The sequence below is a fragment of the Patagioenas fasciata genome, chromosome 3 (genome assembly GCF_037038585.1).
Source record: "Patagioenas fasciata isolate bPatFas1 chromosome 3, bPatFas1.hap1, whole genome shotgun sequence".
In the NCBI taxonomy this organism is placed as follows: domain Eukaryota; kingdom Metazoa; phylum Chordata; class Aves; order Columbiformes; family Columbidae; genus Patagioenas; species Patagioenas fasciata.
This window is the reverse complement of record NC_092522.1, coordinates 62,301,437-62,320,639: the sequence shown is the minus strand read 5'-3', so window position 1 is coordinate 62,320,639 and position 19,203 is coordinate 62,301,437. Positions and strand designations below refer to the sequence as shown.

The 19,203-nt window shown below is 38.5% G+C and overlaps 1 protein-coding gene across 1 annotated transcript in view; it reads right to left on the bottom strand.

Annotated features, from left to right (window-relative positions):
* SYTL3 (synaptotagmin like 3) overlaps nt 1–19,203 on the bottom strand; it is a 33,509-nt gene that overhangs the window by 4,294 nt on the left and 10,012 nt on the right. The window contains exons 5-13 of the mRNA XM_065833683.2: nt 18,167–18,218; nt 16,767–16,833; nt 15,727–15,799; nt 12,271–12,395; nt 8,689–8,832; nt 5,806–5,984; nt 3,497–3,599; nt 1,222–1,392; nt 903–1,002 (exon numbers count right to left, since the gene is read on the bottom strand). Coding sequence (XP_065689755.2) covers nt 903–1,002; nt 1,222–1,392; nt 3,497–3,599; nt 5,806–5,984; nt 8,689–8,832; nt 12,271–12,395; nt 15,727–15,799; nt 16,767–16,833; nt 18,167–18,218 — 1,014 coding nt within the window. The remainder of the gene's footprint in view (nt 1–902; nt 1,003–1,221; nt 1,393–3,496; nt 3,600–5,805; nt 5,985–8,688; nt 8,833–12,270; nt 12,396–15,726; nt 15,800–16,766; nt 16,834–18,166; nt 18,219–19,203) is intronic.

Genomic DNA, 19,203 nt, shown 5'->3' with positions numbered 1-19,203 from the left:
TGTGAAAAGTAAACACAGAGCATTTCTCTGAAACAAAGTCAGAAGCAGGAGAAACAGCCAAACCCACAGTGTGATAGCACTCCTCAATTTTAGCTCTTGTCAAAGAGCAGAGACCCAGTGCACAGGCAGGCACAGAGAAAAAAAATGGAAGAAAGCAAGCTGGGAACTTTGGGGTCATTTGCAAACAAAAAGGGAACAAAATTAAGCCAACAGCTAATTACATCATTCTAGTGCTCTGTACCTATTGCTATGGTCCTGAACACAGAGAGCATTAGTAGAGCTCTGAACCTTTATATACCTCACCATGATCTAGGGAGGTAAGGAAAATGAGGTTGTCCTGTCCCTCCCACCTAAAGTGTGTATTTCATCCCACCAGCAGAGACTTGCTCTGACACGCTACAGCAATACTTAACGTACCTCACAAGTCTTTCATAACCAAAAACTGAATCCTGACTGTACATTTGGAATGTAATATCTTCCAAGTGAAACACTCTTTCTAAAATCAAGCCACTGGAGGAAGCCAAAGGTGCTGGTCTGGTACCCTTGCAGCCATTTCCCTTCCACTTTTCCCCTGAATTGGCAATCTCTTCCTTCGGTAGTAAAACTGCTGCATCACCTCCAGAATAAGGTTTACTGGCAACATGACAGGCACAAGGTTGCCAGACAGCTGGGCGCATCATACTGCTGCCTTTATAATGTGCAGCTTTTGTTTGCATTAAAAGGAACAAAAAGATGAACTTGGCAAATGTCTGGATTTTAATTAATTTGAAATACAATACACCACAAACCACCATTTGCAGTAGCTGTTAAAAACCCCATAAAGGAATTTTATATGGACATACTGTCAGTCCTTCACTGATCTCAATTCTTTTCTAGCCAATGTATGCTAAAATGTCACATACCTTCAAACTGGACCTTTTTATACTGGGCTGGTACTGACAGTCTTGCAGACACGAGGAGTTCTCCACTATACTGGATAAGATCATCTTCAGGCTTTTCAAGCTGAAGAAAGGGACATACATAAATCTGCAATACTGCAATCATTGTATTCCACATCATTCTCACAGCTCGTTTACATTTGCAACATGTCTTACTAGTGGACTGGATTGACCGCATTTTTCCCCTCAATGATCTCAGAAGGGTGATCTTTTTGATTGGTTTCACTATTATGATTAATACATACTTCTGTACATACAACTAAGCACAAAAACTAAGAATCACCTTGGGTTTGAGCTGGTACCAGTTGAAAAACTGCATCGAGTTATCTTCGAAATTCCATGTTGCCAGTGGAATCACCACTTCCCCCAAAAACACCCTGTATTTGAGTGCTCCTGCATGCCACACAGAGATCTGAAGCTGCCGACTTCCCAGCTGTGAGTATTCAATCTTGTACTAGAAAGATAAACAGCACTTACAAAGCAACATACAGGATGAATGCAGGCCTATGCTCACAGACTCCTCAAAGGAAGGCCAGACGTGGCACGGCTGAAGGCATCTGGACACAGACAGAACCATGTTGTCTGAAGGTGCTTTGTGATTTGCATATTACCCCACTACTTAAACACTAAATAATCCTCATCCAAAGATGAAACAAGATTCCAGGAATACCTTGGCCTACCTTGCTAAAGATTTGGATAATTCATTCAGAACTTTAAATAATTCTGGACCATTTGGCTTTTTGGCTGGTTGGTTTGGATGGGGCGGGGGGTATTGTTGTTGCTGTTATTAATTGTATTTTGTATTTCTGTTTTACACTCCTAGCATGATTTGGCTGCCGTGGAGGTCAGTTCAAGATCAAGACACCTAATGAAGGTGCTAAAACTTCCATTCTGGTTAGTGGACATCTACTCACTGCAGTCAGTAGGGGCAAGGAAGTAACTCAGCTGACCACTAATTAAAGCCCTGATCCACTCCCAAAACATAGTTAAAGCCCTTTGAGAGAGTACTGGGTGCCTAATATACCCACATGAGACTTGTAAATATGATACCCAGCCTAGAGGGGACCTGCACCCACTTGGACTGAGAAATGGAGGTGATACCATGGATGAAGGCACACATTTAGGCTGCTGAAACACAAGCTGGGTGTAGGCTCTGGGGCAAACCACCCTGAATCACCCCCAGTGATTCCCAAGAGCGCTCACACACCTCTCACACATGCAGCTACCTCAGCGCAGGTGCCTTAATTCGTGCAGCCAAATCCCACTGAGTTGGATTGCAGTGTCATGATGTAGTCAACTTGCCCTGGCGCTACGCTCCTTTGGCCATTTCTGCTACTCTGGATGAACTAATAATTTAAACTAATTTAAAATATTTCTAACTAAATTACTTTCAGTGTTCATGCAGTCAGCTCAGGCATGGCTCACGCTCCCCTTTTTAAGTTCTGCATGACTCTGGCATTGAAAAGGGACTACAAAATTAGGATGAATTATTCCAACTTCAGGTTGTTTTTTCTCCTAACTTAAACCCTATATGCAGACTTCTGGATATATGAGAATTACATACATCACAAACCTTTTTGTTGTGGTTAATAGAATTATGGCAATGGTCTTTTCAAACGTTTTGCCTGTTTCGTTCACTACCAATTCTTGATATTCGTACAGACCAAGAGATGGGATAACACAAACTTTTGTGTAGTTCAGGGAGCAACAACACAAGTTTGTCCCTCCATTAACTTTGGTTCATTTTTCTTCCAAGACAATATGTTAGTGAATAACTCATCTTATGTGCTATTGCAGCTCACCAATAAACACAAAATATTGGGTTTGTAGTGATCTGAGTACAAAACTGAAGCTGGGAACAACCAAGCTAACCCAAACTGTCCCAGCTGACAGGACTGAGCTTCAGCTTTGCATTTCATTGTCTGAAGTAAGAAAAATGGCTCCTATTTTCTACACACAGTTCGTACAAGGATTCAAGAAGCAATGCTGCAAGGCATTAAGGAATTAAAATAATAACTACTGTTCTGTGGTAGGATTATTGATGTTTGAAATCAGACACTACAAAGAGATGGCCTGAGATCGGTTGCATGGGGAAAAGGAAGCAGACGACGTTTTAGAGGTGGTGGAATTCAGTCAGTACTCAGCTAACTGCAGAGCCACTCCCAGTGGCACTGACAAAGGGTATGTCAGCCAAAAGGGATACTTGTGTAAAATACTAACTGCTCTGCAATACACCCCCGCTCCTGAACGTACCAAAAAAAAAAAAAGCATCTATGAAAGATACTTTGCTTTTGTCACAACTCAAAATAATACTGGAATTCAGTAAGGGTGTTTTCATGGACAAAGGCAGACTCTTCTGATGGTTTGCAATTTACCACTCTAACTCCAAAAGCATTTTCTCTTGTTTGGACTGAAAAACCTGATTTTTTAAATTATACTTGTCAGTGACTCCTAGATTTACCCCATCAGGATGATTCTGAAATTGCAGGATTGTACATTGCAAAAGGACATGTTACCATAGAAAAGCGCATTTAGCAGAACGCAATTGCAAACAGTACCTTCAAAGTCTCATTGTATTCTGGATCCACTGTGCTCTTTTTGACAGCTGTCTTCCGCTTACTCCGAGGAGATTTATCAGGAAGTAAATAAACTTTAACATATCTTGTAGATAGAGAGAAGCACATGCGGAAAGTGAACAGAAGGGGGAAAAAAAAAAATCAAACTAAGAAGAAAAAATCAATTATATAAGAGGACTTTTTTTTCTTAATTCTTAAACAATTGTATTGATTTTGTCATTTTCCAAGCAATAAAATGGCAAATTGTGATCTATATCCTTTCTTAATATAAGCAGACAGACTAGAAGGATCCCTGTATATCATTCAGCTAATGTGTTTCAATCGTGTTCTAATTGGGAAAAGCATTAGGATCTGAATAGGAATATTTTGTTTTCTTACTCTTGGCCTCTAATAAAACAGCAACCAAGGAAGTCACCTTGTCAGTTGTAGTGGCAGCTTTATGATGAAAACACACAGTATATAATGTGCTCAAAACCAAAATTCACTCAACTTTAGGATCATTGCTGCTTGTTCATGAAGAAAATATCTCATCTTTACAACATCAAGTACCATGTAGCAAAAAAGGTATAATCATACAAATAATACATAATCATTGATAACTCTTAAAAATGCTAATCATTATAACAGCCACTAAGAGAAAAGTGGGAAATTCTCTAAAGCGCTCAAAATTGCCTTAACATTCATTCAATGAAAATCAACAAAAATTTTCTGGAAGCTGAGTTGGGCCAACATCAAGCACCAATGACTCCTACCCAAAGCTTCTCATGTGTAGGTCACGTGAACATTAATATTTATATATTCCCCTTACCATGAGTGCAATGGGTTGTATTTGTCTTATGGCTTCAAAACTAAAGAGTGTTAGCAATAGACAGTGCTTGCTCACAGGTTGGCAGGGAACAGAGTAATTGTCAACATAATACTAAATATTTTTAAACTGTACTTTTATAATACATTTCAGATATTATGATTTAAAGCAATTTTAAAACAGCCTCTTGATTAACTTACTGGGGTAAGTCAGCTGTATCTCCTATCATCAGTGCAGAATTTACACATCTTCCCTATTCTTTCCAAACTTATCCATAGGTAAAACTACTTTTAAAAATATTCAGGTACTAGAAGTTTTAGCCCCTTGCTCTATCATTCCAGATCAATTTAATTAAAAAGTAGCCAACCAGACCTCAAATCAGTCAACAAGCTGAATAGTTCAAGACGTTTTAAACAGTCTGCTTTTCAGCAAGTGTGTCACATGAGTAAACTGACTGCACTTTTCCTGTTGGCTTGGAAACCAACAGAAATATATAAATATATACCAGTAGAGAACATAATGTTCACTACACAGCAGTTCCCACATTGCCTTTCAGGCTTCCTGCAGCTCTTTGCCTGGCTGAATTAGCCAGGGACTTAAAGAACATTAACCCACTTCTGAAGTGCCCCAAAACTGCCCTGTTCCATGAGCTGCTGTTCCAGCAAGGCTGCTTGCATCACCAAATTCATCTTTATGAATGTCCTCTGCAAGATGTGCAAGAGCCATCTTCCCTCTGGGTGAAGGTGATTGCAACTCTGCAATTCCAATGTGGTCACTCAAGTGCCCGAACACGGTGTGACAGGAGGAGCAAGAACCAGTACTTAGGTATTCTACCTAGTGATTTTCTACAAATGATTGCTGCATGGTCAGGGAGGATCATTTAGTAATAAGCAGACAAATCACCCAGCCTTAACTATCCAGACAAAAACTTCTGTGGCGTATTTTATCCACAGAAGAAGGTGTTTCTTTCTCCTACAATAATACATACTTATTAAGCAGCTTTAGATTTTCAAATGTGCTGCAGTATCTGAAATGCCTATTCTTATTACAGAAGATGGAAGCACAGTAGTGTAGCAATCACTCAATGACCCACAGTGAGTCAGTAGATGAATTAGGAACATGACATCTCATGTTTTAGACACTTCTGTATTAATTTTGCAGGCCCAACTTGAGAGCTAAAATCTGAATAGTTATTCTCGAGATCCCAAGGCACTCAGGAGCAACACAGATGGTTTCTCTGGCTGGTCACACACAGGGAAAGAGACAGTTACTAGCAGAAAATGTCAGAATGGAGTAAATGCTGGCATGAAACTTATTTGTCTTGCAGTGTGTAGATGTAAAAAAGGCTGGTATATATGTTGAATGTTCTGAAAGTGCTAATATGTCATACTATCATATATCAATTAATTTCAACAACAACAAACATAAGTATCTTTAAAACAGAGTATTTTCCTTCTTTTTTTCTTCTTCTGTACAAAATACTTACGGGTTACACTTTTTCTTCTTCTCTTCTCCATAAGCCAGGTTCCTGCATCCCTTGATACAAATTTCTAAGATGCAAGGTTTGGAGACGTATCTTATGGCAAACTCTATTTCTCCTGTGACATTAGCCTTGCCAAAATTGCCAGATTCGGTGCAAGTGCTATTAAGGCTATACAGACTCCCCTAAGAAAAGACAAACATTTAAGAAAAGTAGCTTCACATCAAACAGGACAAAACATTTATTTCCCTCAAAGGTCAGTATCTTTATGGACAAGCTGGCAGAGCTACTGCAAATCACAAATATTTCAGGTAACCTGTATAAAATTCTGTTGCTTCCATAACAGCTCTAAAAATTATGGCTGTCATTGCAATTCTACTGCTTTGCCTTTTTGTCTTCAGTAAGCTCTCTAGGCTAAGAAAATGCTTTCTTAGATAACTTATAGATCTAGAAATTGTCTCCACATAAAACTGCCATGTGGCTTCCCAGGAGAAAAACAGGCTACGTGCCTGAAAGGAAGAGAGTGAAAAAAACTCTGAAATCTAAGAACATACAAAACATCGAAGTAGACTGTTTTCAATACATATGTCATAGCAGGGAACACTATTGGGGCATTAGGTTCTATCATGTATTAAAGGGAAAAAAAGCAGCCTCACACACCCAGTAAATATTCTACAACATCCTCCAGTTTCATGTAAAAATGACATGCTCCATACTGCAGCAGTTTAGGAAAGATTAAAATAGGAAGACAGCCAGTTGTCCTATGTTGGTGCATAAAAAAGGTGTTTCCTAGCTCACCTTAGCCACTTTGTTCTGCTTTCATCTACTTGCACCTATGGGGCAAAGGTTTGGATGCTGTGCAGCCACATAGAGAAACAACATTTGTGAACAGCATTTACAGAGGCCATCAAACTGCAGTGAAGGAAGAGACCACATGTAACTTTATGGTGCTACCTAGCCTTCACTCTAACAAATTAACAACTCAATCAAAACAGTTCAGTCTCCGTTCATTTAGAATTATGTTCTGCAAGGTGAGCCCTAGAAACTTTTTACATAGCATATATCCTGAAGACACAACTGTTGTTATGATTAATCTCACAGCAGCATTGCCCTAGATTGTTAAGATATCTGTGTTAGATCACTCCTCCCTCCATAAATAAACACCAACCCACATAGGACTGGTTAACCAAGGGGTTCTGTATTGCACAACCCAGCAGCCAATAGTGCACAGTAGTATTTATAACATCATATCTCTCTTCCATGCAGATGCTCTTATTAATTTGCACAGCTTGCCAAATACTCGTTTTAAAATTCATACCAACAGCTTCATTAAAGAAGCTATCTCCTCTATCTTACAAGCTCTAAGTAAGAAAGAAACTTGACAAAAGGAAGTCACAAGAAGTGTTAGGACTGTTTTGACCTGATACTTGTTGCATGTAACCTTGCCCCCTCCATGAGACACATAGTAGTGTAATCAATCTCTCTTGCAGTTTTGTTCAGCTTTTCTCTTTCATTCACTGACATATTTTTATCCATCTGACCAGCAAATGCTTATTTTCCACCAAAATCCTTCATGACAAAGGAATACAAAGAGATTTTTATCTTGGCTCATATGTCCTAAAAACAGTTCTGCAGAAGTCCCTCATATTTATTCCACAGAACTTCTTATTTATTTAGAGAGGCTGGATACATGTTCTGATTATGATGTGTGGACTGAATATTGCTATATATGTCTCCCACCTGATCAGGAGTTACATACATTCAGTGTAGAAATCACTCATCCCTTTGGTTCAGTGAACAGGGATTTAGCAATGACTCCATGTATCGCACTCCTGCTGGCATGGCTGGAAGCAACGCCACCTGGTATTTTGGGAGATACATTTCCATGGAGCAGTCATCAACATCCAACACTTACCCACAAAAGGAAGTTTAATGAAACTTGGCCTTCCACTTTATAAGACCATAGAAAATGTTTCACTTTTAAGCCTGGACTGTCTATAAACCAGTTCAAAAGATTGTCATCAGAATCACAAATAGCATCCAAAACTGTCATCCATTTGTCAGTTTAACACCTCAGACTCCACAGTGCAGTAAACTATGGGAGTGCACCAGGGTTCTTGTGTGTGTTTTAACTCCTCTGCAAAGTGAACAGGCTGGTTTAATTTTGATTCCCTAGAAGTCATTTTAGTTCTGTTCTTTACAATATCAGTCATGGATTCTTTGGACACTTCACCCTGCTTAACCTCATCACTAATACATAGAAATCATCTTCTGCAGCTAATCACAGAGACCTTAAAGCATGTGCTGAACGCATTTATAACTGTCTTCCTTCTCTCTCATTTGCAGTATTCAAAATGCCATCCATCAGAGGATGATTCAGTGCCATTCCGTAAACCTATTAACTGCTTCCTGGGTTTCCATCACTGTCAGCTTCCTCTTCATTCACTAACATTCTGACATTGGAATTTCCACTAACATTTCCATTACAACAGTTCTTGCAGAATAACAAAACTTTTCAATTAAATGAAGTTTTAAGAGAAAAAGCAAGCTGCTAGGTTAGAAAGAACCATGTTTACAATACCAACCCTAATATAAAATGTAAACAATGTTAGTTGCATTTTCAAAATTCAAAGGAAGATGATCTATCAATTATTCGTTACTAATGGGTATATCCATCTATCAGTTATCCATTACTAATTTGATTTGGCTTATACTGCAAAAAGTTCACACAGTGTTACTGTGAGGACCATGTTGAAGGCAGCCAGTCTTTCATCAGATACAAACTCAAAATTCTTCCTTAATTTTGTAATGTAAGCTAAACTACACCTATATTTTGCACATTTGTCCCTATCAGGCACCTGTTCTGTTTTGCTTCACCCTTCAACTTACACGTTTTCCACCATCACAGAAAACCGCATCACTTGTGGGACTGGTTATTATGTCTTCTTCCTCCTTGCAGTTCCTTTTGGTCAGATTATCACTACCCGTTTGGGCATCAGCAATGAGCTGTTGAAGACTGGGTGTACTTTTCATCTATAAGAAATTCAGCACATATTTTTTTTTAAAATTTAAGAAAAATGCCCTGATTCATTCAGGAATGCTATCAAAAAAAAAAAAAAATCAGTAAATATCTATAATTCACTCTGATCAACATCACACAGGTGGTACACTTTCAAAGACAATGTAATAATTTAAAAGTTGATTTACAACTCTCTCATCTCAGCCAGCAGTACATTCATTATATTAATAATTTTCTAAAAATCAACATACCATCACCTAATCTAAGGATCACTACCATAGCAATTACTAACAGCAGTCTACTAATAACACACCAAAGTAGCAATATACTAATAAAAGGCCTAATACTAATTAGCCTTTAACAAAACAGTAATTTTGCAAGAAAACAACAAACAAATCTTGCCTTCAGGAAATAAAAAAAAAATAAAAGAGTATTTTGCAATATGCATGACACATGCCTGTGTCTATCTATGCAAGAAAGAACATATGTTGAAAGATACTTCAAAAGAGAAAGAGACTCACAAGTTCTTAAGTTCTTATTTAGCTTTGGTTATAGAAAAAGTTCAAATTTTGGAGGTGTTCTTGACTTTGCTTTGACTAAGTCCATTTGCCTTTCCAATCTCCCCATGAAAACCCTGATGATTTTGGAAAATTAAGATATATGATAGCAAAAACCCCAAGATCTACCTTCAGCCACCTCTGTTACCAATAAGAACAGTTAATAGAATGAAGTGCCAAAAGACTAATACACATGGCTAGAAATATGCTGAAAATAGATTTTAGCTCATTCTGGCACACCACTACCTCTGAGTAATACAATCTATGAAAAGCATGTTCACAGCTCAGTGGGTAGGAAAAGAGTAAGGTAAGAAATTTTACAGGGTTAAGATATAAGAAAATAATTTCTTCCAAAAAAACTGTATAACAGGGATTACCTGAAAGACTAGAAAGAATATAATGTGACCAAATCAACTAAAAGATTGGGACATATTTGCATAGAAGAAACAGATAATATATATTTAATAGACCTGGGAACCCCTCCTGCACCATCAGCAGAAAGCAGTAAAGAATTAGGACAACAGAGGAGACAATATATTGAGATTACTTCTGAAAAAACAGGATGTGCAAAATCCAAACCAGTACACTGTTACTACAACACACAGAAATTGTTATGTGTAGCCCAGCTCTAACGCGGGCAGCAGCCTGGATCTGCTGTCACAGGAAGGGCTACTCACAGCTGCTCACACACCACAACCAGCCCCCAGAGCTTGCACACACTGTCTGCTCCCCCAGTGAGGCAGGTATATGAACTTTAATGAACTTCAAGATTCTGATGGTGAGAGCCCCTAGAAAACTTTCTAAAGCCAGATTTTACACTGGCTGGTAGTTTTTGCCATTGGATTGATTATTCACTATTACTGAAGTTAAATATGATCTCTTTCAACTTCAATTTGAGGGAATCAAGCTCAAACCATACCACAGATTTGGCAAACTTACTTAAACACATCTTGCTCTTGAGACTGAAGTGGTGCCCCAGTCTTGTGCTCTGCACATTCAAAATGGCAGAGTTACAGTTAATACTTCCCAGTCATTCCTAAGAGAAAAATGCACACTTTCTAGGGGAAAACAAAATAAAACAAAAACACCACACCACACCTGTTTCAATTCATTTTCCAAAAATGAAAGTCCTTTCTGGGGTGGAAATCACAACAAATAAGATTTCTACATCATATTTTATTACAAATTTGAGTAATTAGTTGTTTTGCAAGTGTAATTTAAATCAGGTTCTGTCCCTAAGCTTAAGTCATAGTTCAAGTAAGGATGCAAACATCTACCCTTATTTAATGAAAACAAAGATGGAAAACAAAAAATAAATTGAAGAAAGATGCAATACCGGCATTGACAGAGATTAATAATTTTTAAAAACACAGTAAAGATACAGAAAGCTCTCATGTAAGTGCAGAGGCAGACAAGTAAAATTTCCATCAATATTAAAAAACCTAAATGGCAAAGACAACATTCACAAGAAAAAGACAGCAGTAACTCCAGTAAAACTAAAATTCTAGCTTAAATATAGTCTAACTGGTTTGAATGAAACAAAAGCTCCCTAATTCAGAGAAACAGAGCTCTGACAGACAAACAACATTGAAATCTATCTTTCAAAATCTGTAATGCAGATCGTGGACATAAATTAAGTCCTCAATCTTTAAACTGGCAATTAAAACCCTACACAAATACTCTGGAATCTCCTACTAGTAGATTTCCCAAGCCAGAGAAAATATACCCATCTTTTAAACATGACAGGCTGTGCATGATCAGCATGCAATGAAGCATAGCTAATATTCATATTATCTCCAACTCTGATGTTTTTGGTGCATTAAGAGGGGTGCTCTGCCAGTGGAATAGAGAAAGTAACACTGAAATGCGGTTTGCCACAATGGAAGCAGCACTCGGGTAGTTAATAACTGTTACCAATTTTATTTATAATACAGTTGCATATAAAACCACCAGAACTAATTTCACAGAGTTCACAGGCCTTGCTGGACCAATTCAAACCACCAGCACATGTGTTCTGACATCCTGTCTCTTCCAGTTATCGCCACCTAATGCTTGAGAGGAAAGTGCAAAGAGTGCACCAAGGGAACTGTGAGTAATATTTGCCATGAGGTCTGGCCCAAAGCAAAAGCTTTTCTCAGTATCTAATTCAGGCACTTAGCAGACCACATTTACCTCATTCAGATGAAGAATAAGGCGATTCAGTAAGTACCCACTATGTGAAAAACTGAACATGGACAAAGTTCAGTTATTTGAGAGGTGAAAGTGTACAAAACAAAACAGTCAGTGTAACTTTAAAGCAGATCTGTGACATCATCTTCAGCCATGCACAATTTGTGGAAAAACTGATGACTGGATTTTTCTCAAACTTCTCAAGAAAATACTGAAAGCTAGAGACTGTAACCAAAGCAAAAGGAAAAAGGAAGTTGCCCAGCAACTAACAGCAGTCAACATTTTCTCCTTGCCAAATTGAAAAGCCCTCAGAAAGCATCAGGACGGGTTTTGGATGGCCATAGCTTTGTCCTATTCAGTAGCAAGAGGAGCAGGACAAGAGACAGAGCACTTCCCTGTAGCCCAGCAGTCACACAGAGCAGACATCAATCAGCTTCAAGAGACTGTGAGTGCCTGAGAGCAAAATGACCCATCCTTTTCCTCCTTCTGTGGGGTTCTTTGTAAAATCTCAGTCTCACATTTCAGTTCTGGGCTGAAATCAAGTGTGCAGACTCAGTCAAAAACCTTTTGAAGAATAAGAGTTCTGGCCACAGTCAGCGAACATCAGCTAAGCCCTGCTCATATAATACAAGTAAAATTCCACTGTGTAAGTCATTATTCTTGCAAATATGTTCCATTCCTGAAACAGCCCTCATGGTTACAGACTGTGTATAATAATATGGATACCCTGCTTGTAATGTTGATGGCAGTGTCAGACTGGCTCCTCCTTTGCTTCCTTCTTTCCACATTCTGCCCATGATCTGTGGTTAGGAGGCATCTGTCAGCCATGTCATTCTGGGACTTGGAAATTTCTGAAGTGAAAATAAAAGACCGAAGTCACTATAACAAACATTGCAAGCAATCTGTAGATTTATAGGTCAATTATGTAGCTTTCAAACTTTCATTCTGCAATTTTAGTATTGATCTCCTAAGATTAGGAAAGAGATGAGAGGGCAAGTGTTCATTCCAGTCTATATAATTATATATTGCCTAACTAAACCTTTCCTGCTGTTCCAACTAGAAATTAAACTCCTTGTTTCCTATCATTATAGCTGCTGCAAGGAATTGTTTTATGCTATCAAATACAGTTTCCTCACAGAAGTAGCTACTAAAGACCCTATATATAGCTTGATTTGAAAAAGCAGTTTGGTTTGATTCAGAATAAAAGCAAGATCATGATAACAACATGAACCAACACAGCAATGGAAATTAGAAAGCAGAGTGTATTGGAAAGTTTTTAGAAATTGATCCAAAATATGGATGAAAGGAGAGATGTTACATACTCTGGCCCTGAACCACCTATAACTTTAAGAACACGAGTGGCCCTCATTGACTTCATGACACTACTCATATGGATAAGCTTATGTCCATGATTAAGTACCTTACTGAATTAGCACTTCAGTAACATCTAGTTTATTATCAAATAAATCTATAGGACAATTACACATTTAGTGCACCACTTTTTGCTCCTTATTCCTTGGGGTACAGTCAGACTTCACTTAAAGGGAAGGGCAGCACTCACCCATGATTTTTGAAGCTGAAAACTAGCAGGCTTAGCAGCACACTTTGTTGTAAATCCCAGGTAGTCTCTCATGAAGAATTAATAACTTATAAGTGGTACATGAAGAAATAAATATTTTTCCCACAGTGGGAGCCTCTGTGGAGGAACCTCAGACAGCAGACAATATTCAAAAACAATGACACTCTTAAGTGTGATTTTTAAAGCTATCTTGGGTTAGTTTTTTTCCTAGCAGCAATCAGTCCTCAGATGTTTACTGTACTCTGTGTACACCATTAAGGCATCATGTGACATATTCACAGGCAGGCTCGATTAAGTCATCTCTGACTGTAAATGAAACCAGGTTTTTAAAACACACAGTGAAATCAGAGATCATAAAAGAGACTGGAGTGAGAGATCTAATGGGATAGATACAATCTGAGTAGCTTGACCAGCAGTAGAAGCAGAAACACAAGCTTGCCTCACACTCTTAAAACTAACAGGTTACAGAACAGGTTACTGTGAGAAAAAAAAAAAAAAAAGATTGTTCAGTTTTCATATCTATTCCTCCTTTGACTTCTCTACCCAAATGGTCAGTAAGACCAACACTATCTATAGTGCCAAGGGCAATTTTGCACTGCAAATAAAACTACAACCAGCAACTCATTTTACATTCACCAAATGGCAACCACTGGATTATAATCTCCTGTTCCTGCCAAGCCACACTGCAACAGGAGGTAACAGCATACAGAGCAGGCTGCACAACAGCAGCATTGTGCTACACGTGCTAATCCTTTGTTGCTGCTGCTGTCAGATGCACACACACACTGGCTCCAGTGATAGAATCAGAAGCACAATGAGGTTTTCCAGGTTTATTTACTGCAACACACAAGAGCTGGCTGTACTAAATACCTCTTCAAACCAGGACATTTTTATCTAGAAAAGATATAGAATACTAACTTTAGATACTCGTGACCAAAAGCATTTATCAGCACAGTACCAAGTTACATTAAGAGGCCACGTTGTTTGAAAGAGCTGTTTTCTTCAGAGGCCCAAGTCTTTCTCTCTGTAAGACTTCCTATACTTTTAATTATTGACTTCAGTGATTGCAACAGCCTGTTATTTTCTCACAGATTAAAAGGTTCTGCTTTAAGGATGATAGCACCTGAATTGGGTTAAACATACAGCTGAACTGAGCTGACAACTTGCTGCCATCCCCGCTCTGCAACTACTGTTCCTCCCTCCTCAGTCCCTGGCTCTCAGCCACATGGCTCAGCACCCTCTGTTGTACAGGCTCCAACACATATATCCCACCTTGCACCTATTTAACTCACTAAACTGGTGGAAAAGTATCTATATGTTTTGTCTAGGTTAATGTTCTGCCCTTTTAATTAGTAAAATCAGTTTCCGGAAGGGTCCAGAAATACTGGTGCTAGTTCAAGTTCAACAATGGCACCATAAGGCCAGAAGCAGAGAGAAGACAGACATGGGGGGAGAAGGACCTTCCTTTTGATAGCTGTGAACTACTAAATTAGCTTGCTTTAGTCCTGAGAGTCTTTACCAGTAATTGTGGGATATGACCAGGCTTCAAACTAACTAAATCACCTTGCATCCAGTTCTGTGCTACCTCAGCTCTCTGCTTCCAGTAACAAATATCCTACACCATCCATTACACTCCCATTGAGGACAGACAGCCATTGTGTCCCTGCATAGCTTTAATAATGGGCACAACAATAAATTTGTGTACTTAAAGGAGAACAGGCCTTTAGGGTGAGTGGAAGAAGTCAGAGGAAAGACCAAATTAGAGCTAAGACAAGATGTACAGGGAAAGGCAGAAAAGCACTAGAGCCAAGTCTATTTGCGTCTAATGTCACATTTGCAGATGTCTAAGATGCAGCTAGTAAGAAAACACTAAGTTTGTTCAAAGACATGAAAATGTGAAAGCCCCTGTAATCTTCATAAGGCTCAGAGGTTGTTTCCCTCTGGTCACTGATGCCTTTAATTTGTTCTTCACACAGGCTGTCTGTCCTCAGCGTAGTTAACCTTAGAGGTACATACACAGTCTGCACCCTAAAGAACAGCAGGCAGCACAAATGTACAGGAGTATCCGAATGAAAGAAGAGTTGTTAGGACTGGCTGGCTCTTAGAATAAGCACTGAAAAAAACCCCCACAACTAGACAGACTCCGAAGAAGGAGGGAAGTTCTCTTGAAAACTGCCAGTGAATGAAAACTCTACTTCCATTACATAATAAATACTTCGACATGGTCAGCTGGGTTTCAGTCAGATAGATAACACAAAGATCACTACAGTAGAAAGTGGTTATTACACTGTACTAACATGAGTGAAATATACTGCATCTGAATACCCAGTAAACTTAAAAATAACATTATACGGTCTTTTCACATCTTTACATGAAAGGCATTCTGAGTTGATAGCATCAGCTTGTTAAACAACTAGCAGAATACTGAAGGAGAATAAGACTTATTGTATTATTTTTCAGGTTGGCTCAGTCTTGGCATTAGTCACTTCAGACACTAGTCAATACCCTTTGTTTATAACTATTTTTGGCAGGTACTTTGGCCAAAAAAATTGAAACGTTTTACTACGTTACTCTAGAATGACAAAGTGGCGAAAGCTACTTACTTTTTATATGCGTTGTGAGAGACAAAAACAAGTTTTCCACAGATTTATTAAAACTTTTCGACTGTCTGAGTTCCTGCAAATGGGGGATGTCAAGAGTAAGAAAACACAAAATATTTGCTGTTTTAAAGTTGCCATGATCACATATCTACAGATCACATAATAACCAGACGGTAAGGCTGCAGCCCTTTGCTCACCTCTGTAGACAAATATGTTGATGTGCTTGAAAACTGTCACACCAATGTATGAAGATGGAAAATGATCTTTTCAGTTCCATACTTTTGATATACAAGTGGAACGCCTTGTAGGAAGATCACATAGCAATTTCATAAATACAACTAATTACATCACTGATTTGTTATGATGTATTTAACACTTCAAGTAGAAAAGTCCTAACCAGTACAGACGCTCCTGTGCCTCTCAGTCAGAGAGTTTTCATCAAACTCCAGGTAAGCCCATATTAGAATGTTTACAGAATTGCAATGGGCTTCAAAATCGTGGCCTCAGGACCCAGGTCAAAATGAACTGAAATAGTAAGTTAGTGTGATTTCAGTGAGTTCTGAGCCATGTCCTACTATTCTGTCCACTAGAAATTGTACTGCAAAGGCAACCATCAAATTCACTGTTTTCCACTCAGTAATGAAAGTAACACATGGAATAATCACTTTATAAATGCCTATTGAATATCATAGGATCACAGGATCCTTCTGGAGGGGACCTCAGGAGATCTCAATCCAGCCTTCTTGTAGTGATGGACCAAAAAAACTGGTGCAGTGTTCTAATGCCAAGTAGAGAGGGTTAATCACTTGCCTCAAACTAAAAACTAACTGAAAACATCCCTCATTATAGACTCTGACTTTTCTCTCCTACTCCTAATGTAGTATTAAAAAAAAAAAAAGTCAACTGAACATAAGGCAGCATTTATACTCTAACACAATGCTACAGCAGTTGCTGTCCACTGCATTTCTGTGGCTGGCCTTTTCATATCAATGACAGTCTAAGAAGTGCGTGCATTTGCATATTTTGCAGATATGTATATTTACCATCACGTTGCTTCCTGCTGCAGATTCTGTGAAAGGAGGCGGAGTTGGAGGCACAACAGAAATTTTACTAGACATTTAAGAGACAAACAGTGTAACAATTAATATATTATGCTAAGAGATGGCTAAATAAACCATGTTTGTACACAGTACCTTTATTACCTGTCTTTCCTGCAATCTAAAAATCTGGGTTGAGATCCCATGTCTTTAAGAGTTGCAGCACAGGCTCACTGTCTGTAAGAGTTAGGACTACCTTTCTATCTTCTCAATCTTGGGCTGCTCGAGGCAGAATTATTCATTTAAGACAATCATGAAGACCTATTTTAGAACAGCCTTCCAAGACTGTGTTAAAACACAATTCCTGTGTAACGCACCCCGTCCCTGTTTCAGAGATGTTTTCAGAAAACAGTCATCTGTAATTTACAATACTAAAAAGATCCTTTCTTGCCTGGGCCCAGAGCTGTTAGAGCCCTTTTACAGCATTCCAGCCATTTACCTGTTGTTAAGAGCCCTGGTTTAAAAAAAAAAAAAAAAAAAAGTTTTCTGACTGAATCTGTTATCAGGGCACAACCACAGACCCTAAAGGCAGCCAGCGAACTTCCTTTTTAATTCTCTCCTACTTTAACCACACCTAGATAAAAGCAAGGCTTTATGCAGCACTGGTTAGGATCATATCTAGCTGAATGTAAGTTTCTGTCTTATGCAGCTGTGCCTTGACAGATAATTATAATAAAATTGAGACCATGTCTTTGTATATTATTTTACTTCAAAAAAAAAGTAAAAGAGTTTCTTTTATACAATATAATTTAAGTATACTGTTATTACATTATATATCACTAGTAAAAACTTAGGTATGGTCATGCTTAGGTCTCAAGTCAAAGTATTTATTCAGAGTAAACTACATTTTTTACTTGTTTTGAGTTTTGGTCAGCAGATATGCCTTACCAAATTCAGAGCTTCTTGTCTACTGTTTAGCCTAAAGCTATCAAACCAGCAATATCTCCCCTTGAGCAAATAATGATGCTATTGCTATTGTACCTAGTAAATAATTCTCATCTCTGATCGTTTAAAAGTAGTGTGTATATTTGAAAGATAATGGTGTAAGTGGTTATGCCAAAAATATAAGCAGATATAACCAAAATACTGCACGCCCCTTCATTTCACGTAAATATGAAACCATTACTCTAAACAGCACTCTCTTTTGGACTTGAGACCCTTTCTATGGATTGCTGAGAGATAAACATAGTATTTTTTCTATGTTTTTATCATCTCTACTCCAAAAGTATTGAATTTGTTTTTCATAATAAAAAAAATACAAACTACTGGCTGGTTTATAACATAGAATATATCACCTATACAAATTCTCAGTGTCCTAGGATGATTTGTTCTTTTATGACTCTTACCTCAGTTCCTGATAAGATTTCAAGAGCTTTGCACCAACTGTTTCATATCTGCCTGTGAAGGAGAAACAAAACAAACACCCAAAGGTCATTTAGCAACAACAGCAGATACTAAGGCCTCAGTGCCTTTTCAGGAACTGGCCTGTATTTACAAAAGCTGATGCACACACAAGCCAGGAGTGAAATCATCTTCCACCTGACATACCAGTGTACATGCCAAGCAACACACGAGTCTCTTCTGTATCAAACTCTATCGTGTCTCCACCTTCCCCTCTCACAGTTGACACCAGCTCTTCACAAATGCTGAGGACAATCATGTACAGCTGCTAACAGGCCCATTCCTACAAGTTGCTAAGTGCCCTCAGCCTCCTGAGGTCCAGGGGGCACGTGGTGCAGGGGCCTACAGCACTGAAGCACACTTTAGCCATAGAACTCAAACACTATAGAAAGCTTGAAAATGTGTACATGAGCAGGCACATGGTCATCTCTTGCATCTTATGAAAAATTCTTTTCACTTTTTCTACTAGAGACCTGAACAATCATGAAAACACATGACTAAGCTCACAAACATGAGCAAACCCCTTTGCTAAGGCCATCCCTCTGGGGAAATAGCAACCATGTCACGTTCCTCAGGTGAGCAGCCACGTGGTGTAAAGAACACCGAGAGGCAAGCTCTCCATCAGGCACAAACAATGAAAACTCATAAAAGTATGTAGTGTGTTCCTGAGTGATTTCAAACAGAAAGAAGACTAAATGCATGTAACAAATGGCCAACTGAAAATGTCTGAGGTGGTTTTAATCACTAATCATTGCTAATACATAAAGTTGCATGTAATCCATGCTTTGCTGAAGATGTCATTAATTATAATGTATTACTTACATATAAGTAGCAGACCCCTGTGGTGGTAGAAACAATAATCAACTTACTGATGTTACAAATTTCAATCAGAACTCCAGACTTGAAGCTCTGTTCCTAAAAGTAATATTTGGTATCTTGATTTTTTTCAGTATTAAATTACTTCTTAGATTTATTTATTATT